Genomic DNA, 26,693 nt, shown 5'->3' with positions numbered 1-26,693 from the left:
AAGCCTGCTGACTCTTCCCTGGAAGTGCTCATTGGTCCAGGATGAACCTGAGGGCTCGTGCCTGACTGAGGACTGGACATGATGATGCCAGAAGGTCATTGTGGCCTTGGGACGCTAGCTGCAAAGCACCCGAGCTTCTGTAGCAAAGGACCAAGGACGTCCGGTCCTCCCGGACCTCCCAGGCTCAGGGTCAGGAAGAGGCGAGGGTGCTGGCCCGTAAAACAAGGACCACGGAAGCACCCCTGGCTCTTGGCTGAGGGACACCCAAACACGTGCTTTCACGTGCTCACCTGCTCCAAGCCTGGCCCTGAGCCCCCGCCTGTGGGGCCCCCGGGATGGAGACAGGGCCAGGGCCCTCGAGCGACGGGGAGAACTCCCTTCATGACAGCAGAGAGCTGCACACATGATGCTGTCCAAGGAGACGGGGCAGCCACAGCGGAACTGGGGTTGCCTCGCTCGGCCACCAACACAGGATGCTTTACCTCGTGGATCCCAAAGTGGGCGTAGGAGTCGAAGTAATAGTCCCTCGAGGTCATCTCCTCCGGGTTCAGCAGCTTGGACATCTTGCCCCGTCCCGGGCAGCTGGGCTGAGTGGACACATGGTGGACACACTGCACAGGCTTGGCTGGGACGACGGGCTGCGGGGGCTGCGAGGGTAGGCTGCTCACCTGCGGGGAAGAGAAGGGGCAGGTGTGAACAGCACCCATGAGGTCCTGCCCTCTGAGACTCTACCCTCCCTCCTTCCCGCTCCCGCCCCGCCCCAAGCCGGCTCCAATCAGCCCCAGCAGCCCCAGCGAAGGGGCAATGGTGTCCCCAAGCTGTTGGCTGTGCTGTGTGGGATGGTGGTGTGCTACCCAGGAGCCCAACCAACCTGAATTTAACCCAGTTCCGTCTCCTACTAGTGGGTGACCTGAGCAGATCTGGGCCTCAGTTGGCCTATCTGTTAAATGGGGACAATAATACCATCTCTTAGAGGCGAATAAAGGGAAAGACGTAATGGCATCACACAGCATCCCAGAGCAGAGTGGCTGGAGTACGGATTCCAGAGCCAGCCCCCCGAAACGTGAATCCCAGCCCCGCCACTCGCAGCCACACAACCTTGGACAGAGTTATTCACCTCTTGGTGCCTCAGTTTCCCCAACTCTAAAACGGGAATAAAATGGTCCACACGTCCTAGAGTCATCCTGAGTGTTAGACAAGTTGGTGTCTGGAAAGTGCTTAGAAAAGGGCCCAGCGCATCGTGAGTCTGAGTTCTTAAAATGAGTCCCACCTGCGTCCTTAGGCAGCTCAAGCCCCTGGACTTCTCTCCACCCCGCAAGCAGCACCTGGCCCCCAAAATGCAGGTCTCTTAGGTTCTGGTTTCTCACACCTGTTGTCTTGCTGCTCCACCATTCCCAGTTTCTGATTCACAGTTTTACTCTGAACATCAGCAGACGTTTCCTCTGAAATGCAAGTGCCCACACTGACAGCCAGCCTCCTGCCAGTGCACTGCCCTTTCCTGGGTTCCCCGACCCTGACAGCCAGCTCAGCTCCACACACCACAGCTGCTGCCCGGCACTGACCAGCGCTTCCTCCTCCACGGGCTAACGGGAGGACAGAGGAGGAGATGGACGCCCAGAGGCTCAGAGTTCACTGCAGAAGCATTGTTCTGCCGGGAGAAGAAACACCTTTCCCTGAAGTGTAGGAAATCCAGATGTGCACGGCACAGCAAAGGCCTCAAAAGGGGCAGAATTCTGAACAATCTATTTTCAGTGATGAGTTAATATTTGTAAAGGGTTTAGAACAGTTTCTGGCATATAGTAAGTGCTCTATTATTGTTATTCTCATAAGTAGTAGCAGCAGTACTCAGAGTACATTAACATCTCCCTATTCTATGCCTCAGTTTTCTCATCTGTAAGCTGGGTCAATGCAGACTTACTATCTCCTTTCTAGCAAGGGAAACAGGGAGGTCCTAGAGCAAGATCAAGAAATCTGAGTCCATCCCCTCCATCATGCCCAGAGTCCCAGGCTGGAGGGGAGCAAGCTGGGGAGGGTGGGGTGATGGTCCTGTTTTCCTGGTGTATCTAGGCTACAGCCTCTGGGAAATAGGCAGACTTCCCAGTTTAGCAACATCAGGTTTCAGGTCGGCACGATCCCGGGCTGTCTGGCAGCAGAGGCAACGGGCTGCCTCATTAGAATGCAGCAGGTGTGCCCACCCTCCACTTGGGATGTTGGTCACGGTCTCCAGGAGGCTAAAAATAGACTGTCAATTGCACACTCCCGTGCTGGCTGCAGTCACCTCTAAAGCTGGAGGAGGCTCTGTGCGTGAAGCTCACCCCAATCATGACTCCATTTAAATATATTAAGGAGAGAGAAAGGCCCAGCTGGACCAGGCTCTTGCATGGTCAAGGTCACAGGGGCCTCCTGCACCCCAGAGCTCCACTCAACCCTGAGTTCAAGGTCCCTTTCATGGGGTCCCCTGAGATTCTTTCGACGGTGCCAACTTACGAAGTGCCCACCACACACCATGCATCACGCGTCACGCGTGGCATCACGAGGCAAAGATGGATGGATTCAGGGTCCGTTCACCTCAATAACCACCGGTCACGGGGACAAAGAGGTGACTGTGAACCAGGCCCTGGGGCCGGAGGCTGTCAGCCCAGTTCGGCCTCCCGCAGAGGGGGACGTACGCTCTGCCAAGCGGCTAACAGGGTGCCCTGTCCCAGGAGGCTGGGCCTGGGGTGGGGAGCAGCAGTGGAGTATGGTCCCCAGGATCACCACCTGGGCTGGTGCTCCTTATTCCACAGATACCCACTGAACGTCGGCGGCTGTGAGTGCTGTATGGTCCCGTGGAAGAAACAGACGTGTGGGAACCGCGCCCTCAAAGGACGCTGTCTGGTGGAAGCGGAAGACCCCGAGTCTCCACTGGATGACGGAGAAAGATTTGTTTTACAAGAGAAGGTCAAGCAGGTTGCTCTGGGGGTTCAAAGGAGAGACAAGTCACTTCAGTGAGAGAGTCAGAGAGGCCCGGGATTGCTGGGAGCTTTCTCCACAGATTGTGGTGGGGGCGACAGCGGGAGGGAGCTCTTGGAGGGTGTGGCTTCCGCAACCAGGAAAAGTGTGGAACAGCAGTGAGTGTTCCTGGGGAACTCGGCCCAGATAGTGGGAGATGGGGCTGTCAGAGATTACAGCCAGGCTAAGAGGTTGTATTGATTTATTTATTTATTTTACTTATTTATTTTAATTTTTTTTTTTTTTTTTTTTTTTTTTTTTTGCGGTACGTGGGCCTCTCACTGCTGTGGCCTCTCCCGTTTGCGGAGCACAGGCTCCGGACGCGCAGGCTCAGCGGCCATGGCTCACGGGCCCAGCCGCTCCACGGCATGTGGGATCTTCCCGGACCGGGGCACGAACCCGCGTCCCCTGCATCGGCAGGCGGACTCCCAACCACTGCGCCACCAGGGAAGCCCCGAGGTTGTATTTAAATACGAGACGACGGGGAGCTGTTGGCAGTTTGTAACCAGGGAGTTCTAGGCTTGAGCTCTAGTTGGGGAAAATTGATGCGCTGGTAGCCTGCAGGAGGGGCAAGGGGGAAGGAAGAGGGGGGCACTCGGGCTGGGGAGGCAAGGTATGACCTCTGAGGCCTCTGGTTCCAAAGTCCAGTCAAGAGATAACGAGCCGCTGTGGTGTCAGAAGGGCTGCCTGCAAGAGAACTAGCAGAAATAGACCCACAGGAGTTGGCAACTGGCGGAACGGAGGGGAGAAGAGAGAAGCTGGAATCAGAGATGACTTCAACATTTCAAGCCTGGGTGGCTAGGAAAGTGGTGGTGACATTAACAGGAATGAGTGAGTCAGCAGGAAGAGCCATGTGGGGCGGGGGGAAGTAATGAACTTCGGTTTGGCTCTGAGAAGTTGGACGTGTCATTGCATCATATAAGGAAAGATGTCTGGCCGGCAGGCAGTGATGCCGTCCCAGCCGGTAAATACCATAAACACAGCCGAAAGGTCAACGGTAAAGTGAGAAGCACATCTCTAACATACATGGCAGACACAGGTTAATAACCTTAATATGGAGAGAGCCCTGACAAGCCAGTCCAATTTGACACTGGACAGAGGATCTTACAGTCAATTCACATGAGGCTAAACGCAAACGGCAAATTAACGAGCTGCAAATGTATTAACCTCTCTAGAAATCGGGTAACTTCAAATGAACACAGAAAGTTATAACTTTTAAATATCAAATAAGCTCAAACCTCCCCCTTCCAAAAAGACTAAAACTGCATTTGTAATGGTTGCAGAAAAGTAGGTGCTGACATATACCTTTAGTGAGACTTCTGGGAAACTAGTTTTACAAAATGCACTGAAAAGCACAAATCCTTTAACCCAGCCATTCCATTTTTGGGAATTTATCCTAAAGAAAGGATCGTGGATAATCTTGAGCACGTAGCTGTACGAATTTTGTGACGACACTATTCGTCATGGCAGAAAATAAAGAGTCAACCTGGGGGTTCCATGAAACAGAACCGATTGTACAAACTACGGGGCGTCCACACTGGAGGCTACACAGCCACTTCAAATGTCGCAGAAGAGTGTTTAATGACAGAAACGTGATCGTGACAAACTGTGGGTTGAGGAGAACCAGTGGGAGATGAGTACACAGTGTGATCGCATTTTTAGAATTAAAACGTTTTCATGCCTGTGACTGAGGAAGGGAAGGCACTGGGATGGGCCGCAATTGTCACGGTGCTTGTTCACGGGGCTGTGAACACTGCACACTTTCCTTCCTTGTGCTTGTTATATATATATTTTAAATGTATGCCACTAACAAGTACTACATTTGTAAACAGCCAAAAGTAGAAATTTGGAAATGTGATCCCAGACCTCGGACGGGAAACTGAGGCTGGCTCTCTGGATTTGGAAACCATCTGCAGAGCGGAGCTGAGGGGTTCACTTGGGAGAGACCCCCAGAGAGGGGGTAGAGGGAGTGAGGATGGGGCAGGGAGAGAAGCAGGAAGCATCCTTCTCTGAGGACCTTGGAGGTACCAGGGGACCTGGGGGGAGAGGCTTGGGAGGACGTGTCCTCATGCCTCCAGTTCTGTGACTGCCCCTCCTCTGAAGATGTGTGACCCAGGCGTTGTACTCCAGTGACCAGATGAGGGCACTAAAACAAAGCCAACCTTTGTCTAGCCTCATGTGTCCAGAGGACGCTGTGTTCAGGAAGTTGTGCAGTCACCTCTAAAGCTGGAGGAGGCTCTGTGCATGAAGCTCACCCCAATCTTGACTCCATTTAAATACATTAAAGATAGAAAAAGTCCCAGCTGGACCAGGCTGTTGCACGGTCAAGGTCACAGGGGCCTCCTGCACCCCTGAGCTCCATTCAGCTCTGAGTCCAAGGTCCCTTCCATGGGGTCCCCTGAGACTCTTTGTCTGGTTCTGGTAACATATCCACATGGTTGTCTCCAGCCTTGGCCTGCCCTGTCCTGCTCTCTCCCTTCCTCCCCAGGGCCCAGGGCTCAAGGCGCTGCTCTGGTGGAAAACCTCCTGCTGCTGCCTGCCCCCCAATCCGCTCAGGGTCACCTTCCACTGAGAGGATTTGTGACTTTGTCTTCTATTCTTAGTACCAACTGCTGATCAGGACTCTTCAGATGCTGTGTCCTGCCCCCAGGCCTGGCCTTTCCCAGGGCATCTTCAGCACAGTTTCTCCCCAGTACTTCACCTGCGATTTCCCCGGTCCACCCCATCCCACTGCAGCAAACAGGCCCAGGCTCCTAAATGCTGAGATAAGATAAAAGGCTATGGAAACACCAAAGCTGGAGACGGGAGGATGGCTCCCTGCCGAAGAGGCGTCCAGCTGGTCCTCAAAGGGTGGGTGGGATTTCCATGGGCAGGGCTGGGGATTCAGGGACAGAATTTTTTTACCTAATCCCACTTGCACGTAAAAATGAGGGTAGATGATGATGATGATGATGATGATATGATGATGATGGTGGTGATGGTGATGATGGTGATGATGATGATGATGGTGATGGTGGTAAAGATGATGATGATGGTGGTGGTGATGATGGTGGTGATGATTATGGTGATGATAAAGATGATGATGATGATGATGGTGATGATGGTGATGGTGATGGTGATGATGATGGTGGTGATGGTGATGATGGTGATGATGATGGTGATGGTGGTAAAGATGATGATGGTGGTGATGATGATGATGGTGATGATGATGGTGATGATGGTGGTGATGATGGTGATGATGGTGGTGATGGTGATGATGGTGATGATGATGGTGATGGTGGTAAAGATGATGATGGTGGTGATGATGATGATGGTGATGATGATGGTGATGATGGTGGTGATGATGGTGATGATGATGGTGGTGATGGTGATGATGGTGATGATGGTGATGATGGTGATGGTGATGATGATGGTGGTGATGATGATGGTGATGATGGTGGTGATGATGATGGTGATGATGGTGGTGATGATGGTGATGATGATGGTGGTGATGGTGATGATGGTGATGATGATGGTGATGGTGGTAAAGATGATGATGGTGGTGATGATGATGATGGTGATGATGATGGTGATGATGGTGGTGATGATGGTGATGATGATGGTGGTGATGGTGATGATGGTGATGATGGTGATGATGGTGATGGTGATGATGATGGTGGTGATGATGATGGTGATGATGATGGTGGTGATGATGATGGTGATGATGGTGATGATGATGATGGTGGTGATAGTGGTAAAGATGATGATGATGGTGGTGATGATAATGATGATGGTGATGATGGTGGTGATGGTGGTGATGATGGTGGTGATGGTGATGATGGTGATGATGGTGGTGATGGTGGTGGTGATGATGATGATGGTGATGATGGTGGTGATGATGATGATGGTGATGATAAAGATGATGATGGTGATGATGGTGATGATGATGATGATGGTGGTGATGGTGATGATGGTGGTGATGATGGTGATGATGATGATGATGGTGGTGATGATGATGGTGGTGGTGGTGATGATGATGGTGATGGTGATGATGATGGTGGTGATGATGATGGTGGTGATGATGATGATGGTGGTGGTGATGATGATGATGATGATGGTGATGATAAAGATGATGATGGTGGTGGTGATGATGATGATGGTGATGGTGGTGATGATGGTGATGATGATGGTGATGATGGTAAAGATGATGGTGATGATGGTGATGGTGATGGTGATGATCCCTAACAGTGACTGAGGGCCCACTGAGTGCCAGGCACTGTGCTAAACACGTCACAAATATTATCTCATAAAAGCCTAATAATAAGTGAGGTACTGAAATTTACAGGTGGAGAAACTGAAGCTCAAAACTTCAGTCAGTTGCTAAGCCCAGAGCTAGCAAGTAACAGAGCCAAGACACGAACCATTTATTATCTGACAGCAAAGCTGTGCTCTTAAGCCTGACACCGTGGCTGGACCAGTTCAGTCCCACCAAGCCTGACAGCTTCTGCTGGGAGCCAGGCCCTGTGCTCAGAAGTGGGTGGCAAAGCAAGGCCAGGCAGGAAGCCCAGCCCTGGGAGGGGAGAATGAAGGCCAAAGGCAATGTGGACAATGCCTCGGTGGAGGTTGGCACAGGTAGGCACCTCGCCAAGGTGACTGAGTTCCAAGGGGAGCAGACAGTGGGCTCCAGTCTGTAGGAGAAGCTGAGGTCCACATGAGGAAGGGAAGGTGTCTGGGGTCACGTGGGCAAATCTAGAACTGGGACCTCTAAGAAAATAGGGGAGGGGATGGGGAGAGGAAGGAGAGGCTTTGAGGGGGGAGAGGAGTGCGGGAGACCCGAGGGGAAGGCAGACGGCCGGGGGCGGAGAGCAGCCAGCGCTTTCTGCACCAGGCAGCCGAAGCCACCCCAAGCCCATTGGGCTATAAATGGCAGTCCCTGGCACCGGCCCAAGCTGTACAGATGATTTTCCTGAGAACAAAAGGCGCCCCTGAAGGAGCCGAATCCTGCTCTGTCTCCAAATGTCAAGACAGCTTTCGCTAACCTGAGTCTGTCCTCAGCACCGGCCTGCCATGCTGAGGTCCCGCAGAGGGACAGAAAGGGGCCTGCAGGGGGTAGCGGGGGCCGCAGCGGGAGCAGAGGAGGGCATGGGAGCAGGGGGGCTCCCGGCCCGGGTCTCACTGCATGTTCCTTCCCAGCTGTCTTCAGTCTCCCCACCCAGCCTGGGATCACCCTTTTCTCCCATCTTGACCGTGGTCCATGCAGTTGGTAGTGACCTGAGCTAGATCTTCTAGCACCATCTGTCTGCCTCTAGGTAGGGGCCGGAGCTCAGCTGAAGGGGAACGTCCTAAGGGTGGGTGTCAGGCAGCAGCAAGGCAGGCATGGCTGTGTCGGGCACCTGGGACTCTCCTGTCCCCCATGACCACACCACAGATACAAAGCTTTCATGCCTGCCTTTGGCCAGAGATGGGCCTGGTTCCACCGTCCCATCCACTCTCCTGCACCCGTGTTTCCTATCACCTGGGCTGAGAGAGGAGCTTTCAGCAAAGCAGTCTTGCAGTCAGCCTCCCCAGAAGGAAGCACGGTGCTGGAGCAGATGCCACGACCTGGCTCACTGCTCTTCCCCCTGGGGGTCGGAAGCCTGCACGACTCGGGGACGGGGAGAAGGGTCTAGACACCGCTGGTCCTACAAGCTGGAGCTGTCTCCCCGTGCATCGCTCCCAGGCTTGCTCATTTGTCAACTGTCACCCTCATGCGCCCCTCTAGCGTTGGCTTTTTAAAGGCACAGACTCTCTCTAGAGCCCCCTGTGGCGAGGCCAGACACTGATGCATGTCACAGAGCGTCAGCTGCTGTCACCAGCTGGCATCTCTCTATTATACTGTGTCCCTGAATCTAACTCTGGCATCTCAGCAGAGCCCGCCCTCACATGCTTTTTCATTACTTCAGACTCAAGCCCCTTCCAAGGCTGTGCTCCCTGGAAGCCTCTTCCCCCGGGTCCTGCCACGCACCTTTCTCAGTTCTCACCCTCCCTCTTTCCCTAGGGCTCACAGAGGGGCCTCCTGCCGTGGCTCTCGCTGGGTGGTCCCCACACCTCTAGCATCAGCATCACCTGGGGGCTTGTAAGAAATGCATGTTCCCGGGCCTCGCTGGCAACACTAAATCAGACTCTCTGGGGTGGAGCCCAGCAATCTATTCCAACACAGGCCCACACACGTGATTCCGCTGCATCCCAGAGACTGAGAATGGCTCGTCTGGAATTGCGTTTTTCCACACTGTTTCCCACAGAACAGACACTCCTGGAACAAGGGGTTCTGTGGTCAAGTGAGTTTGGGCCAAAAAAAAGCTGAAGAGATTTCTTTTCTTTTCCAGCTTTCTTGAGATAAAATTGACATATATCATTGCGTAAGTTGAAGGCATACAATGTCATGATTTGATACATGTGTATACTACAAAATATAAAGAGATTTCTTAATTGCAATCCTTTTAAGGCTTTAATTTGCTAAAATGAATCGTGAATCTCCAGGAGGGAATGAGGGTGTCTAGTGCTACCAGTGTAATAGCTGTGGCATTCTTTTTCCCTGAGAGAGCTATAAACATCTCTAGAAATTACTGTTCTGAGGGAAGCCATCTGAGGCCTCTGACTGAGGGCAGTGTTTCTCTCTTACGATCTGTGTCAGTCACCTTGGGTGGGTATCAGGCCCCACCCCAGACCAGCAGAATCCATTCCTGCGAGGGTGCGGGCTGCCAGTCTGCACTTTAACAAGCCCTCCCGGGGCTCCCTGTGAAGCCCTGGTCCAGGCAAAGTTGGGGACAGCTTCTTGCCTTCTCCATTCCTCTGCGACCCCTGGCGCAGCCCTCAGAGGCCAGCCTGGCTCTGCCTCGGTGCTCCTGAGGCTCCCAGACAATGCCAGAGCCGGGCCAAGGTCACCTGAAGGAGAGGCAGCCACGGGTTATAGAAAGCACCTTGGCTCTCACAGCAAAAGGACCGGGATTGGGTGAGGGCTCCGCCACCTGCAGGCTGGGTGACCTGGGCCGGTCCCTATCCCGCTGTCACGGCCAGGGTCACGGCGTGGCTCAACTCCAAGGGCAGCCCTTGGCAGCCGCGTACGGTGTCCCGGTGCTTCCCGGCGCTTCCCGGCAGGCCCTGGCAGTCTGTTTGTGGCACAACGGCCATGCCTGCTTCACATCAGGATGGCGTTGCAGCCGCACGGTACCTGCTCTGTCTCCCAGATCTGGAACTGCTGGGAAGGAATCTATTGGAGTTGTTGCGCCTGACCTGTTCTTTAAATAAACTGGGGCTGTTTTCCAGCTATTAGTCACTTTCCCCCCAAGCCTCCACATACTGAATTCTCTTCTTACATCCTCAGATATTTTGGCTGCAAGAGATGTCAGGTTAATTGGGTGCCTGGCTCCTGGCTCTTCCTCCTTAATGGGCTTACAAAGCAGACTTGCCATGCATCCCCTCCCCTCCCTCCCTCTCCCCTCCCCAAGCCAACAGGGGCCTCTCTCTCCTTTGACTTGAAGGACGTCACCAAGCACCCTCTCTGCTTTCTTTATGGACAGATGTGCAGAGAGATACAGCCAATCTCTTCCCCCACCCTCATCCTGCCTGGAGTTGGACGAAGCCTTCGTCCCAGATATGGGTCACATCATCCCTGTGGGACCTGAGCTGGGCAGGTGACTCTCTGCTCGGCCGGGGTCACCGTGGAGGCAGAGGGTGTCAGACAGAGGTCACACATTTGGGGCACCTGTGGGTTCCGGTCTTGGTTCTCCCCCTATTCAGGTTATGATGCAAAATCCATTTAACTTTTCCGACCTTCAGTTTCTTCCTCTGTCAAATGGCAATAATTATGTGTCCTGCCTCTTCCACGGGCTTCTGTGATGACTAAAGATGCTGTGTGTGTAAGTATTCAGAGGCAATTCTAAAGTGTGATAGAGGAGAACAAGACTTGCATCTCTGGCCAGCTGACTCTCTGCCCCGGTGTTACTTGGGGATGCTGCCCGAGCCCTTCTCTGGCCCTGGACACAGTGGCCTTGGCTGCCCTTAGCGCTCTGTTCCTCCGGCTGCCTGAGCCTTGTCCTTGCCCTCCACACCGTCTACTCCCTGGGCTCTGAGCTACCCCTCTTCCCCAGAGGTTTCTGAGAACTATGCAGTTGCTATCTTCAAGAACATGCCCACCATGGAAACTCAGTCATTTTCTCCAGACGCTGACACCTGGTCTCTCCTGCTCCTAGTCTGTATTCCTGTGGCATCTGTGGGTCCAAAGCTACTGGTTACGTTCTGTCCTTTTTTACCGGCAAACAGTCTCATGCAAATGTTCTCACAATTGTAGGTGTTGCTTCCACAGCCAAGAAGTAAATTCCTTCAGACCTGGACCCAGATCTCATGTGTCACTGTTTCCCCCTTAATGCTTGGCACAGAGCTGGGGCTCAGTAAGGATGTGATGATTAAAGTATCCTTCTACCGGGTCAGTGCTGCCCTTCATAAATATATTATGCAAGGTCCCTTCCCACCATGCAACCAGAGACCTTTCTTTCCCCTTGGGAGGGCGGGGAGGGAGGTGGCAGCAAGGAAGACAGAACTGAGAAGAATAATCGTGAGAATCTGAATAATACTCAACACTCTTCGGAGGAGCCAGTGGTGCCCCAAGTGTCTTTACCGAGAACTGTCTTATCTCCCAGGATTTCTAGGAAAAGGAAATATCTTGCAAATACAGAATGCATTTACTAACCCCCATGTTTCCATCCATGTAGACTACAAGTGGCTTCAAGTACAGATTCGAGCGTATCTGTAGACGCTTTTCCAACAGTCTCTTCACAGCAAAGTGTTGCAAGACCAGAATTGCAGGGAATGGGGCTGAGTTTCAGAGAAACTGACTGGCTGATTTAGTCCCCACAGTGGGGCTGTCCAGGACCCAAGAACTGGCCCTTCACAGAGTCTCTGGCCCCATCATCTGTCCAATAAGCCAGTGGCTGGAGATAAACGAGCTACAAAGTCATAAATCAGAAAGAAAATCACAAGTTATAGGCCAAGACCAAAGCCACATCAGCTTAATCCAGATTCCCATCTGGTTTCCCAGGACTCCTCCAGACACTTTCCATCCAGTTCTAGGAAACCCATTTGCTCGAAACAAATATCTTTCCGCCCAGATTCTTAGCAGAAGTGACTAACTCCTTTAATCAGAGATTCCAGTGTATTTACGGAAAATACGGATGTTCCAGCTGGAAAGGGAACAATGTCAGCCACCAGATCTACTCCAAAGGTGGCTTCAAATTAGCCAATGACAGATCCCAAGAATCAGGATTTTTCAAAGCACTCCCAGGCAATTCTGACGGTCAGTTTAAAAGCTGAACAAAACATGTGAAATAACAGTTTTCAAGACGCTGAACAGCAGGCAATGAACAACTGTGCCTGTGAAAGCTGACACACAAACAAGGCAAACCCTATGACGCCTCAGCTTACTGCCGGGTATATCTGAGCTGGGTTGTAGGGAGTGGAAACCCAGGCAGAGAGAGGCATCTGCCTTGGTGGAAGAGACAGAGGTGGGAATCAGGAAAGCAAGACAGCTAGAGTTTGAAAGGCAGAGTGCTGGAGGGTAGAAGACTCTACAGAGGGGGCTTTGGAGATCTGGAGTGAGTGCCCCTCAAGTCTTCAGCTGAGACTGACCAAACTATGCATGTGAAGAAACTACCTGAGACCAGGCAAAGAATGACAAAGAAGATAAAGGGACGACTTTACGGTACTCACACGGGGCCAGTAAAGGGCTCTTGTCTCCCCAAGCCAAAGTGGAAAAACCTCATAATTCGTGAATACTCAGAAGACTCTTTTCCCCCCCTCAGTTGTGGAAAATTAGCCCTGGATTAAAGACTGCTCTGATTCCACCTAACAAAGCTTAAAAGCAAGACCTGAAAGGGTTAAACTCTCCAAGTGATTTAACTGCATCCCAGAACTAAGCTTAGAAATACAAAATATCCAAAAAGTATCCAGCTCCCAACAAGGTGTGGATTCCACAATGTCTAGCATTCAGTCAAAAATTATCAGGCTTGCCAAAGAAGTGGGAAAATGCTACCTATAATGAGGAGAAAAATCCATCTCTCCAGACCAACCTAGAAAGGACAAAGATGATGAAATCAGTAGACAAGGTCTTTAAAATTATTATTGTAACTGTATTGCACATGTCCAAGAAACTAGAGGAAAGATTAGGTGTGTTATGTGGTGACACGGAAGGTAGAAAATGAACTTCTAGAGATAAAAACTATATGTGATTTAAAAAAAATACACCAGATTAGATTAATAGCAGATTACATGTCACAGAAGAGAAGATTGACATAGGCAATAAAAACTACCCAAAATAAAACACAGAGAGAAAAAGATTGAAAACAAAAAGCTAAACAGAGCATCAGTGAGGTGCGAAAGAACTTCAGGTGACTTAGTACACATGTGACTGTGGTACCCAAAGGAAGGGGAAACAGAAAAATACTTAATGAAATATTGAAATGCTGGCTGAAATTTTCCAAATTGACAAAAACCACAAACTTATAGATCCAAAGAGCTCAGCAAACCCTGAGGAAAAGAAATCAGAGGAAGAAAAACACACCAAACTATATCACAATTAAATTGCTTAAACCACTGATAAACAGAAAATCTTAAAAGCATCCAGGGACGGAGGATAAAGATACGTTACATACAAAGGAACTAATATAGGAATGAGAGCCAACTTCTTATAAGAAACAACACAGGAAGACAGGACAGCACCACCTTTAAAATACAGAAAGGAAAAAAAAACTCTCAACTTGGAATTTTATACCCAGTGAAAATATCTTTCAAAAATAAAGCCAAAGTACAGATTTTTATAGACATACAGAGGTGAAAGATTTCATTTTCCACAGGTCCACATTATAAGAAATGTTAAAGGGCATCCTTTGGGCAGAAGGAAAATGATACCAGATGGAAATCTGGATCCACACCAAGAATGAAGTGCTCTGGAAAAGTAACTTTTATGGATAACCAAAAAAGACCTTTTCCTTATTATTTAAATCTCTTTAAATGATTATTGACTGTTTAAATTAAAAACTAATAACAATGTCTCTAGGATTTATAACATAGGTAGGAATAAAATGTATGATGGCAATAGCACAAAGGCCAGAAGGGAAGGAATGGAAGTACACTGTTGTATGATTCTTATAGTACATGTGAGGTGCTGTAATATTACTTGAAGAGAGACTATGATAAGTTCATTATACTTACTACAAACTCTAGGCATCCACTTTATAAAAGCACAAAAAGTTATACATCATAAGCCAGCAAAGAAGATTAAATGGAATCTTAAGAAATACTCAAGTATCGTCCCCCAAAAAAGGCTTAAAAAGAGCGCAAGTGTAACAAAGAACAGATAAGTAACATAGAAACAAATAGCAAGATGGTAGGTTTAAACCCTACAGGATCAATATAATATTTATAATTACATTAACTATAAATGGTCTGAACACCTCAATTAAAAAACACAGGCTATCATATTAGATTTTCTAAACAACCACATGCCTCCCTGTTTGAAACTTACTTTTAACACAAAAACAGTTTTTAAAAAAGGATGAAAAACAATATACCATGTTAACTTGAATAAAGGGAAAGCTGGAGTAGCTATAAGAGTATCAGAGAAAGTAGATCTCACAGCAAAGAATATCAAGAAAACGAGGATCTCTTCACAATGATAAAGTGGTCACTTCATCAAGTAGACACAGCAATTTCAAATGTTTATTCATCTAATAAAAGAGATGCAAAATATATGAAGCAAAAACTGACAGAACGAATCATTAGGGAAATGCAAATTGAAACCACAAGGAGACACCACCTCACACCCATTAGGATGGCTAATAATTAAAGAAAACAAAAAAACGGGAAAATAAGTGTTGGCAAGGATGTGGAGAAACTGGAAACCTTTTGCAATGAGAATGAAAAATGGTGCATATTCACCATGGAAAAGTTTGGTACGTCTTCAAAAAGTTAAAACTAGAGTTACCATATGATCCAGTAATTCCACTTCTTGGTATATGCCCGAAGTAAGTGGAAGCAGGGTCTTGAAGAGATATTTGTGCACCCATGTTCATAGAAGCATTATTCATAATAGCTAAACTGTGGAAGCAACCCAAGTGTCTATCAGTGGAAGAACGGACAAGCAAAATGTGGTCTATACATACAATGGACTATTATTCAGCCTGAAAAAGGAGGGAAATTCTGACACATGCTACAACATGGATGAACTTTGAGGACATGATGCTAAGTGAAATGAGCCAGACACAAAAAGACAAATACCATATGCCTCCCCCTACGTGAGGCACTTAGATTAGTCATATCCATAGAGACAAGTAGAATGGTGGTGGCCAGAGCGTGGAGGGGAGAACGGGAGTTATTGTTGAATGGGCACAGAAGTTCAGATTTGCAAGACGAAAAGAGCTCTGGAGACGGATGGTGGTGATGGTTGCACAGCAATACGAATGTACTTCATACCATTGAGCTGTACGCTTAGAAATGATTAGGACAGTACGTTTTATATTATGCGCATTTGACCACAACGAAAAAAATGGAGAAAAAAATTGATAGAAGCAGAAGGAAAAACAGACAAAACCTGATTATTCTGGTGGCCTGAAAACCATTAAAATAAGCAATCCCTGGATTTAAAGCCTATGAAATCGGGATGCAGCATTTCCCATTTTATCTTTTCTATCCCCTTCAAAATTCCTGAATCAAGAGACCTGGCTGGGAGTGGTGGTGAACACAACACATTAAATGTTTACTTGTCAAATGAGCACTTTAGTGCAAATTCACTCTCAAGGTCCCTTCCCTCCTGAGAGGAGGAAGAAAGTATATTGTTATAATGATGGGAAAGAGGATGAAGACAAGCCCAAGAGGCCATTTTCCCAGGGCATACCTGTGGCTGAGAGACAACAAGTCACTGGTTCAAGGTCATAGAGTCTGAAACTGGTGGAAGGTGGAGTCAGACTCAGGAGAGGCAGTGCTGCCTCGAGGCCGAGACTCTGACGGGCAGGAAACCAATAGTGACAGCCCTGCCTCCACAAAAACACTTTCCCGGCAAAGTCATCCCACTTAGGTCCCACCGTGCAGCGCTCTGGGCCCTCTTAAGCACCTGGTCATTTTCCCCATTGAACACAAACATCTGTCCCTCTCGTGAATCACCCCACCCTGGACCCCATCTCCAACAAACTGGCGAGGGCCCGCCTTTATGTAGGTTCGTAAAAGATCTTGGAGAGGCAAGTGTCTGGCTGGGCAGCCGGTGAAGGTTCAGCGACCCTCAGCCCCAGAGCAAGGACCACGCGATGAGCGAAGGCCACGTTGAGACCTGGGAGCTCTTTCTCCAGCCCCAGCTTTGCCCCTGCCTCGCTGGGCATCCCTGACCAACCTTTACCCTCTCTGGCCTTGGATTCCCATCCGCGGAAAGTGGCGGCACCGTATTCGAGACTGTGGACCAAGCAGGCATGTATGCGGAGACCACGTGGGCCGCGTGGACAAGCGGAGGGAGGGGGTGGCTGCGGACGCCCCTGTGGGGAGCAGGAACCAGGAGGCTAAATGAAACATCTGTGCAGGGAGGTTTGGCCCACGTCCTGCTGTTACTTATCAGCGTTGTGCTCACACCTGGGGGCCTGAAGCCCAGAGAAAGGAGAAGATCTGTGGAAGATGAGCCCAGAAAAATAGGTGCACAGCCCTGAGAAGCCAGCTGGGAGGAGAGCCTGGGATGGTCACAGTCACCAAACACAGAAAACAGAAAGCACCGGAGCCTGGGGCAGTGGCCGGTGCGGACGGAGCCTGCTCCCCAGAGCAGGCCGGAGGAGGAACCAGCCACGGCAGTCCAGCCACGCAAGGCTGGGGGAAAGGGACGGCGGCTGGGGTAGCTGGGGTCAGTGAGAGCAGTGGTCCTCAGACCCCGGTGGACATCCCACTCCTGGAGAGGGGACTGCGGGCCCCACCCCCAGCCTCGGATCCAGTCAGTCTGGGGCGGGGCTGAGAATCTGCATTTCTCCCAAGTTCCCAGATGATGTGGGCGTGGCTGGTCCAGGGATCCCACCAGTAACCAGCAGGAACTTGGGTCCTGGGACGTGGCTGCTTGTGTTTGGAACCAGCGTCCGCCACTTCCTTGCTCTGTGACCCTGGGACATTCACTGCATCTTTCTGAGTCGCAGTTCCCTCTCTCACAAGCCAGGGACATTATTAGTATCTGCTCTCAGGGTTATTTAAGAATGAAATTAGATTATCCACGGAAAGAGCTTGGGAAGATGCGTGGGGCAGAGTAAGTGCTGGGTGAACACCATCAAGTATTTCTGTTCGTAAGAGCAGCTTAGCGGAAGCCCCCGGTGCTGGTAAGATGACCCCACAGTGACCTCTACGTGTCAGGGCTCAGGAAGAGAGAAGTTACTGGAGCCCAGAGGCGGTAAGGGCTGTGTGAGAGGCTACGTGGAAGCCTCGGTTTAGGGGAAGCCTACAGGGAAGGAGCTGGAGGAATAACTGTTCTGAGCTCACTCCCCTCCCTTCTCTGATCTGCTGATGCTCCGTTGGTGGCATCCCAGCTCACAACACCCCACCATGGGACCCTGCCAGCCAGCAGCCTGGGGGAGCTGGGGTGGGAGGGGAGCCTGTCCATGCAGTTCAGCTTTCTGGGGCAGAGAGCAGGGTGGAGAAGGATGGAGAGCACGTTAGAGGAGCAGATGTAAGACAGCAGCACGCTCGTACATCGTTTCATGCATACCCCTCCCCCTGGGGCAGGGCGACCCCCTAATCCAGCCAAGAGCTGGGGGACTCGGAAAGGCTCCAAGGCTCTGGGTGAGCAGCTCCTCTCCAAACCACATCCTGCGGCTAGAAATACCAGCCACACCCCAACACAGATCTGGTCCCTGGCACTCCCAGCGAGGTGAGCGGGACGGTCCTGGTTCCAGCCCCGGCCAGGGCTCTGGCACTGAGCCATCCAGGCACCTACCTCGAAGGAGACTGAGCTCCTTGGCTTTCTGTGGGGAACAAGAGACCACGTTGCAGGAAGCAGAAGAGAGAGGATGGATTTAGCCGAGACTGGAAAACAGACACAGCAACCTGACATGGGACAGTCAGGGCTCAGAGCCCGGCTTTGGCCCTGAAATCAACTCTCCGGCCCTGACAGCGGACCTCTCCTCGGAGCCTCCCTCTCCAAAGGACATTCACTATCACTCCTGCCTGTTTCTCTGCCCAGTTCCTCCTTAGCCTTCAGGACTTGGGGCCTAGAAAAGGATTCCCAGGTGTGTTAAGTCACACTGGGCTCCTTGGATGAAATCACTAGAGCCGTATCTAGCCACAGTCACAGATATGACTGTGATTATTCATTGTCTAAAATTGGACGGGATAAAGTACTGCAAAAGGATACCCTGTAGGGAATGGTTCTGCCGAGGCAACGGACTGAATTAAAACCATCGCTGTTAAACATTTCCCACTGGTGACCTGTGTTGTTCTCTGGGTACCACACACTTCCCTGATACTGACGGGAAAGTGACGTGTAAGAGGCGAGTGGCCGGCTTTCCAAAAAGGTCCAGGCACGGTGAGGTGTAGACACTGTGACTTGAAGAGAGAAGATGGTATGCACCCTGTCACGGGCACGATTCATGCACTGAACACTGCGACGGGAAGAGCAGAGTTAGCGCTGGAAACCTGAAGGGTGTCTCAGTGACTCACTGGTCCTGTCCCCTGGCTTCAGGTAAGGTGTGATCAACCAGCCCGAAGGGTCCAAGGGGCTCCCTGGGGGTCACTCAGCCAGCCCCTCAACCTGAATACGAAATCCCCACTCACCCCGAAACATACGGAAACTTCAATAAGAGTTATCTGCTCAACAGGTACTTGCCCTATTCGGGTGAGGAATCAGAGCTCTGCAAGAGGCTTCTGGAACCCCCAAGACCCAGCCCATTTTGTCACGACGGCAAGGGGAAGAAGGACGGCCTGGAAGCCTCCCATCTGCACTTTCTGGGAGGGTGGGGTGATGCCGGGCGGATTGAACGACCTTTCCCATAAGAAACGACCAGAGCACCTCTCCTTACGGGTTCAGCCACCTGCCCAGGTTCACTCCCTGTCATAACCTTTGTCCTTCTTCCTCCTAAAGGATAAGGCTCCTTGGTAAACCTCAAACTCCCTGATTTTGTTTTCTGCTGTGCTCTCAGGGTCAAAGCCAGCTCAGAAAAGACACGCCCCCTAGTAAGCAAGCGGCAGAGTCCGGACTATCACCCAGGTCTCCTGAACCCCATGAGCTCAAACCTAAAGTTCTTTAACACCCAAGCATCTCCACCAGGGCCAGAAGAGAAGGAGAACGGTGACCCTGATGTTAACTCACAACGCCCAGCAGCTACAGAGCAAACACCCGCCTTTGCTCCCCTGAGCAAAGCATCTCTACCCATAACTCAGGCACTCGCTCAGCCAGCAACCACTGAGGCCACCTGGAGTGCAGGCATCGCGCTGTCGTGAAGAGGACGACCTGGCAAAGGGCAGGGACAGAAGCGGGGCGGCGGCTGCAGTGATCCAGAAAAAGGATGATGAGGGTCTGACTGGAGGCAGCGGGATAAGGAGAAGGAGATGCAAGTAAAGGATGGGAAGAAGGTAGATTTGGCAGGATTCTCTTGCAAATTCTCTGGGGAGGCCCCTGATATGACTGCTGACCAGTGCCCTTCAAGGAGGCAGGAACCTGGGGCAGGAACAGATGCACAAGCTCGGAGGAAAGGTAGGGAGCTCGGTTTGGGTCGTGGTGGACTTGAAGTGCTTGCCGCACACCGAGGAAGAGAAGCCCAGCCAGGAGTGCAGGTCTGGACGTCACAAGACGTGCAGGAGGATGAGGTCATCCAGGGATGGGAAGCCGGGGTCAGCATCACTACCAGCGGGAAGGAAGAAGGATCCATGGGAGGGCGGGAGAGAGAATAGACACAGGTGCGGGAGAGATGGGAGGAGGGAGGACGCAGGACCCCGAAGAGGAGAGGGAATCGGGGGAAAAACGAAACACAAACAGCGTCGGATGCCGTCGATCGACCAGATGAGATTAGAGACCGTTGCAGTCGGTAACAAGGGGGCCTCCAAGGCCTGGGGCGAGAAGATGTCAGAGGACGGTGACTGCACGGATGGCCGTCGCATCACCCCTCCTCTGGGCCCCTGGCATAGCGCTCGGCTGCCGGCACCAGCCGTGGTACCAAAGGAATACAACATCCTGGCTCGGCCTGGATCCTGGGAGACATGCCAGGTCCCAGTACTTTAGAAATAACGGTCCAGCAGCGCACACTGCGGAAGACAAGGAAGTATGGCGCTGACAGATTTGAAACTCAAACCTTCCCTTTCGTTCCCTCTACCCCGTACGCGTTCGGAACAGGCGAGACCCATGGCACACCAAGTGTCTGGTCATGCGGGGGTTAAAGGAACCACTGCCCAAGACGGGAGCCTCTCCAAGATGCAGGTCCCCAGAGCCCGGGGCCAAGAAGCTGAGGCTGCCTGCCCCACCAGCTGAACCGCAAGCCCTGCGCGTCTCTCCTGCCTGAAAAGGAAAGAGCCATCGCTCTCAGCAGCGCAGAGCGCGCAGCCCGGGGAAGATAGAGCCCGAGCCAGCAGGCGGAGAGCAGAAGCGCAGGCAGAGGTTTCCGGAGGGAGGTTCGTTCTCCGGGACAAACACCTGCCTGCCAGCCTCCTCCCCTTCCGCCCTGTTCAAGTCAGGACCCTAGGAGAGGTCAGCTCCCCGCCAAACCCAGACGGACGACACCTCTTTGCTTTTCCCCAAACGTCCACTTTCTACACCATTTGCCACCTCGAGGGGAAAGCATCTCACGTGCTCAGCAGCACAAGTTTAGCACACGTGGGCAAGTCTGGAGGGGGAAGCCATGTGGAGGATGGTGACGAGCTGTCTCCATCCCCGCTGGCAGCTCGATCAGGGGAAACAGGCACAGAGTTGGCTGGAAGGCACCTGAAGCAGCAGGGGGGTCACAGCGAAGTTTAAGGCTGGCACAAAGCCCCCCCGCTTTCCACAGGTCCTCATGCCCTGGCCTCCATCTGGTTCAGGGCCGCCCTACCAGGTGGGACAGACAAGGACCAACTCAGGCGTTTCTCACACGGGTGGCTGAGAGTCAGAGGGCAGATGGCAACAGAGTCGGGGCCGCGGGTTCTGCCTCAAGCTTCTCGGCTCTTCCCAGGCTACCTGGTATCCGCCGAGGGCCCGAGGAACCAGAGTGAATAACCCAGGGAGGCCGAGGCCGAGCCCCCTTGGTGCTCAGGATGGACCCCGGCTGCCTTGACTGGGGCGTGTGCAGTGCCCTCCGGGGCGGGGGCGGGGCGGAGAGCGCTGGTCTCTTGATGCTGAAGCGGAGCTGGAAGAAGAGAGGGAGGTGGGCACAGGCTTGGCCCGGCTTCCGTGATGCCTCCAGGAAGAGCCACCAGAGCTGGCCGTGTGGACAGAAGCCCAGGGCCCTGCTGCACCGGCAGCCCAAGCCGCCGGTTTGCTTTTCTTTCCCTCCCGGAATATGGAGCACCTTATTTTTAACTTTATAAATAGAAGAGTGACTGACAGCGCCGGCCTAAGACAGGCGCATCCTCCCGCAGAGCGCCGGCCCCAGAGCAGGAGGCTGGGGCCCCCGAGAGCCTGCAGCTAGGAGCCAGAGCCTCAGGGCTGTTCAGACCCCTTGTCTGGACATATCTGCCTCCCCCACCCCACCATGGCCCCTGCTCACATCAGCTGATGATGAAGCATCAGGCCTAGTGGGAAGAAAATACATTGTCTGATACAAACCCCGAGACTGCCCCGCTTCAAGGGAGGTTTCGCAGGGCTACCTCCACGGTCTCTCTGCCCCCTCTTCCCACTGCAGAAGTGCAGGGAATTCCCCCCACGGCGCAGGCAGAGCCCTGACCGCCCCCTTCCACCCTTTCTGAGACTTAAGGCTTGCCTGTTCAGGAGGGTACGAAACGTATGCCCTTGTTTGTCTGAAAAATCTCCTCTTACCCAGCTTGCACTGAGTGTCACCATTCTCTCTGCAGTCCTGCCCCTGCCGCACAGCGGTGAACATCTGTCTGGGGCAGCTAACCTGCAGCCTTGCTTTGGGTTGGCAGATGACGGCTATGACCTCAGAGACTTCCTTTTTAGGGGACGCTGGGTGACGGACAGTCCCAACCAGCGTAGAAGGAAGGGAGCCGTAGATAATGATTTAAACGCCAGCATCCAGAGAACATTTTCAGTGCAGGAAAGGTATACGTCACAATGACCACTCGTAGAACAAAAGGTCTGCAACCTCTAACAGGTACCAGGCGCTGTGCTAGGTGCTGGGATCCGATGGTGAGCAGCACGGATGGCGCCCCTTCCCGCACAGAGTTTACAGTGGACTTGCAGACGAGGAAGTCAGCCAGCGAGTACAAAGCGATACACACCGCGACAGAGGATGCACAGGTACTGTAGGATCACATGGTGGGAGAGCTAAGCCTGACTTAGATGAGGGGATGGAGCCAGGGAAGGCCTCCTGGAAGAGGTGACATCTAAGCTGAGACCTGAAGGAAGAGTAGGAGGTGATGAGGGGAGGGAAGGAGGTGAGTGTAGCTGGAGCAGAAGGGAAGGACTTCAGAGAACAGCATTCAGGGGCATGAGCTTGCGGAGCCAGCTAAGCCATGGCAAGGAGGTGGGTCCTTCTCCCATGATAACGGAAAAGCCACTGAACGCGTCTGAGGATGGGAGAAGCACAGTCAGGTCGCCACTTCAGAAGGCATGTTCGTGCTGCTGTGAGGACAGACCAGAGCCAGACGCGGCTGTGTGGGGGGCATCCAGGAGGTGATGCAGAGATCCAGGCAAGAGATGGGGGGCGTGCCCAGGACGGCCAAAGTGGGACCCAAAAGAGGAGGACAAACTCAGGGCAGAGGACAAGCCGATGAGGAGCAGAATCACCAGGACGTAGCCATGGAGACGGCACAGAGGAGATGGGCCTGTGCCTCGGGCAACTCCACACTCAGCAAGATGACGGCCAGCAGGAGGGGGCAGAGGGGTGGGAAGCGCTGACACCAGGAGGGGCCCTGAGGAGTCTGAGGTTCCTGTGTGGCACCTGAGCGGAGGCGTCCTGTGGGCAGCCAGACATACAGCCCAAGCTCGAGGGCCGGATTTGGGCTTCGGCTGGGAATCCTCAGCACATCAGGGAGGAAGCGTGAGATGGCCTGGGGAGAGCGTGTCGCGCCAGAGAGGGTGGCCACCCAGCCCCCACCTGAGGAAAACAGCACCCGAGGTCGTACATCAGCTGCAAAGCCAGGGCTGCTAACCTTCCTGACCCTGACCCTCAGATCCGCTCTACAAGATTCCCACCCAGGGCCTCACTCCCCGCCCCCCCGCCCCCATGTGCCCCCCCATACAACCACCCCACCGACGGTGAGTCATCAGTCCCTGGGTCAACCCCAGAGCTCCAGGCTAGTGGTTAAATGTGCACCTCATGGTGCGTTACCTGCTCTGAACTGCAAACCACGCGTGACAAGTACATAAGCGCACGAGCACGTGCTTCTGCGTGACGGCCCCGCAGACTCACGTGCGTGTCCACACCCACCGCCCCGCAGTCTGGACGAGGTCGTTTACATCCACCCGCGCTGAAATCCGCAAGGACTCTTCCCACTTTGCACTGCGAAGTTTCCCCCAAAAGCAAAACAAAAGCTAAGCAAATAAACGCAAAGTTACAACAGGAGGGAAAAGGTGAGAACATGCGTCGAGTTTCTTTTTTCTGTCTTCTCCTGTGATTGTATTTAACCTTCATGGATTTTAAAAATGGGTGTTAATCCCAGAGGCATGAGGATGAGACTCAAACTCACGTCTGCCTCCAAAACCCTCCGCGACTGTACCCTGGGAACCGCAGCTTTCACTCTGGAGAGCTGGGAGTAGACAGACTCTGTAACAAAAGGAAGTTGGCTGGTGTACGTGTGATGTGCGAGTTTATTTCCTTTACTCATTCAATAAATATTCATCACTTCCCTGCTAGGTGCCTGAAGGCAAGAACTGCACTGATGCGCGTTAATAGCGAACATCCCTTAATTAGGATCCCACTTACCCTCGTGATGGGCTGCAATCATTTTTGTGGGATTCTCTGATTGCGTCTCCTTAGAGCAGTGCTGTCATAACTGCCTGTCAGGGCAAGATGAAGCCCTTGGATGTAATGCGCCTGGGGGAATTGCAGCCTCTCATTTTCTGGCAGCCCCAGCTGTTAAAGGCCACCCCTTTCCTTCCCTTCAGCTAACAAGAGACGATGCTTCACCATAGAGCTACAGGTGGGGACCTGAAGGAGGGATTTGCTCATCGCAGTTCCCTTTGTAGTGGTTTGGTCTCAGCTGTACCACCCTCTGGTTGGGCCTCACCCCCCGTGAATGTCCTTTACTGGATTCATGGCCAAGAGGACAGGGTGTTTAACTCGGTAATTAACACCCGATTTGCGGCGCCTGCCTGGGCGACGCCTCTGTCCTCCTCCCCTCCCGCCAGGCCTTGTTCTCCTGCCGTGGGAACGTGGGGAACATCAATCCAGTTATCGAGCAGTAGGAGTGGCTCTTGTCCCAGCAGCAGGACTTGGGGGCGCCCGGAGAAGGCCAAGAGGTCTGAAGTGGGTGCCCATCTACACCCCCCCACTTCTCTCCATCCCTAGGGGCTCCGTGAGGTTTTGTTTTCCCGCTGTGGACATTGCGAACACCGGAGCCCTGGACCCCAACACTGAGTGTGCGTGTGGAGTGGGGCAGGCCAGCTCGCGAGGCATGGAGAACCCTGTCCCTCCTGAGAATGCTTGGATCAGTGAGTCCATCGCGTCACCAGTGGAGGCCCTTTATTCACCTGTGCGCCCCCCGCCCCTTTGAGACACCACCGGATAAGCCCGGATGATAAATCCTAGCTCATCTTGCGTACCTGCCGTGTACCTACGTGAGCTTCACACGAAGTCACTCATTTAACCCTCATAATAGCTCCGCGGGATAAGGTGCTACCACCACGACACAGATGATGAAACCGGGCACAGATGACGGTGTAACGCGTGCACGCCAGGACCCAGCCCAGCTGAGGTCTGCACCCAGGCACGAGCCCCAGGTCCTGCGCCCCGAACCTCTGCACAAAACCGCCTCAGGCCCAGAAGCCAGCAACCCACGTGGCTTAACTGTTTGGAAGGTGCCGAGAAAGTCCTTACTGTTCCTGTCCTCCAGAAGAGCCCTTCACGGACGCTAGGGACGGGCTCACAATGCTACCACTACGATAATTCTCTGGCAACCACAGAAAGCAAATCGCCCGGGAGGACGAGGGGATTGAACACGTGGAGCCGGGTACAGGCTGGCAGAGGCTCCAGCCAGCCTCCACCCTCTCCCACACACGGACGGACGTCTACCAGTTCCTTCCAGTCCCCAAAAGGCTCTCAGTGGGTGGGACCTGGTGTGGGCAAAAGTGAGGACACACTTCCCGCTGGGGATGTGAATAAAAGAGGGGGAAGAGGCCCCAGTCAGCAGCAGGACTGTAGGATAGGACTACTTACTGGTCCTATAATCTCCGTCAAGACAACCGACCACTGTGAGTTTCCATTTCTTCAACTACAAAATGCGAATAAGAAGAGTTGCTTTGTAATGTTGCGTAAATTAAGCAAGGCAACGCATACGAAGCACTGAACACACGCCCAACACAAAATAGGACGTGAAAATGGCAGCTCTTGTTATAATTTTGCTGCAACTCAAGGAAGAGGGGGCCTGACCAAGGTTCTGCGGCAACAGTGGGCAAGTTGGACAGTGGGCAAGCAGCGGGAGACAGACTTAAAGGAGAGAGACGACCTTCACTGACTCTGCAACTACTCCAAGCCCTCTCTACAGATTCGTTGCCATCTGCCAGCCACTCTCTACTCAGACCTACTACGTGTGGGCACCATGTTAGATGACGTTATGAGTTGAATCAAGTCCCCCCGAAAGATGTACTGAAGCCCTGACCCCTGTTACCTGTGAATTTGACCTCATTTGTAAACAAGAACCTCGCTGATGTAATCGGATTAAGATGAGGCCATACTGGACAGGGTGGGCACTGATTCCATACGACTAGTGTCCTTAGAAGAAGAAGAGATACAGACACACGTAGGAGAAAAGGCCACGTGAAGACAGAGGCAGAGAGGCAGTGCTGTGTCTACCAGCCAGAGCATAGCTGACAAGTACCAGAAGCGGAGAAATAGTCAGGGAACAGATTTCCCCCTAAGAACCTCCAGCAGGAGCCCACCCTGCTGACGCCTGGATTCAGACGTCTGGCCTTCAGAACCGTGAGAGAATAAATTTCAGTTATTTAAGCCCCCAGTTTGTGGCACTATGTTGCACGAGCCCTAGACAATGAAATAAAACTACAAAGATAAATTTAGAAAACCAAGTTCCTGTCCTGAAGTCTCTGCTATTCATTTCATCCCATGTAAGAAGCTGGATGAGAGTTCAGGTTTAACATGGTGGCCTCGGTCCAGCTTCCAGAAAGGTATACTTTGTTAGTCAAGAGTTTTGCCTGGCCCACCAGCTGGGACTCCCGGACCCAGGGACATCCGGGAGGAACGAGGACTGTCCTGGCCACAAGTTATACTGGGTCCCCGCCACCCACGGGGCATAGCAGTGAGAACTGAAAGCAGGAGGAAAGAGCCGGGGCTGGTATCTTTTCCTCGGTTTCTTCCCAATCCACCATTCTTTGTTTCTCCTGTTAATCGCTCCATTCTTTCTCTTTGTATTTTAAG

General features: G+C 52.3%; 1 protein-coding gene across 1 annotated transcript in view; it reads right to left on the bottom strand.

Moving 5' to 3' along the window:
- Positions 1–26,693, bottom strand: part of PRMT8 (protein arginine methyltransferase 8) — an 81,346-nt gene that overhangs the window by 47,789 nt on the left and 6,864 nt on the right. Inside the window, exon 2 of the mRNA XM_004279010.4 lies at positions 483–668. Coding sequence (XP_004279058.1) covers positions 483–668 — 186 coding nt within the window. The remainder of the gene's footprint in view (positions 1–482; positions 669–26,693) is intronic.

This window comes from Orcinus orca, chromosome 11 (genome assembly GCF_937001465.1).
Source record: "Orcinus orca chromosome 11, mOrcOrc1.1, whole genome shotgun sequence".
Taxonomy (NCBI): Eukaryota; Metazoa; Chordata; class Mammalia; order Artiodactyla; family Delphinidae; genus Orcinus; species Orcinus orca.
This window is presented reverse-complemented; position numbering and strand designations above follow the sequence as displayed.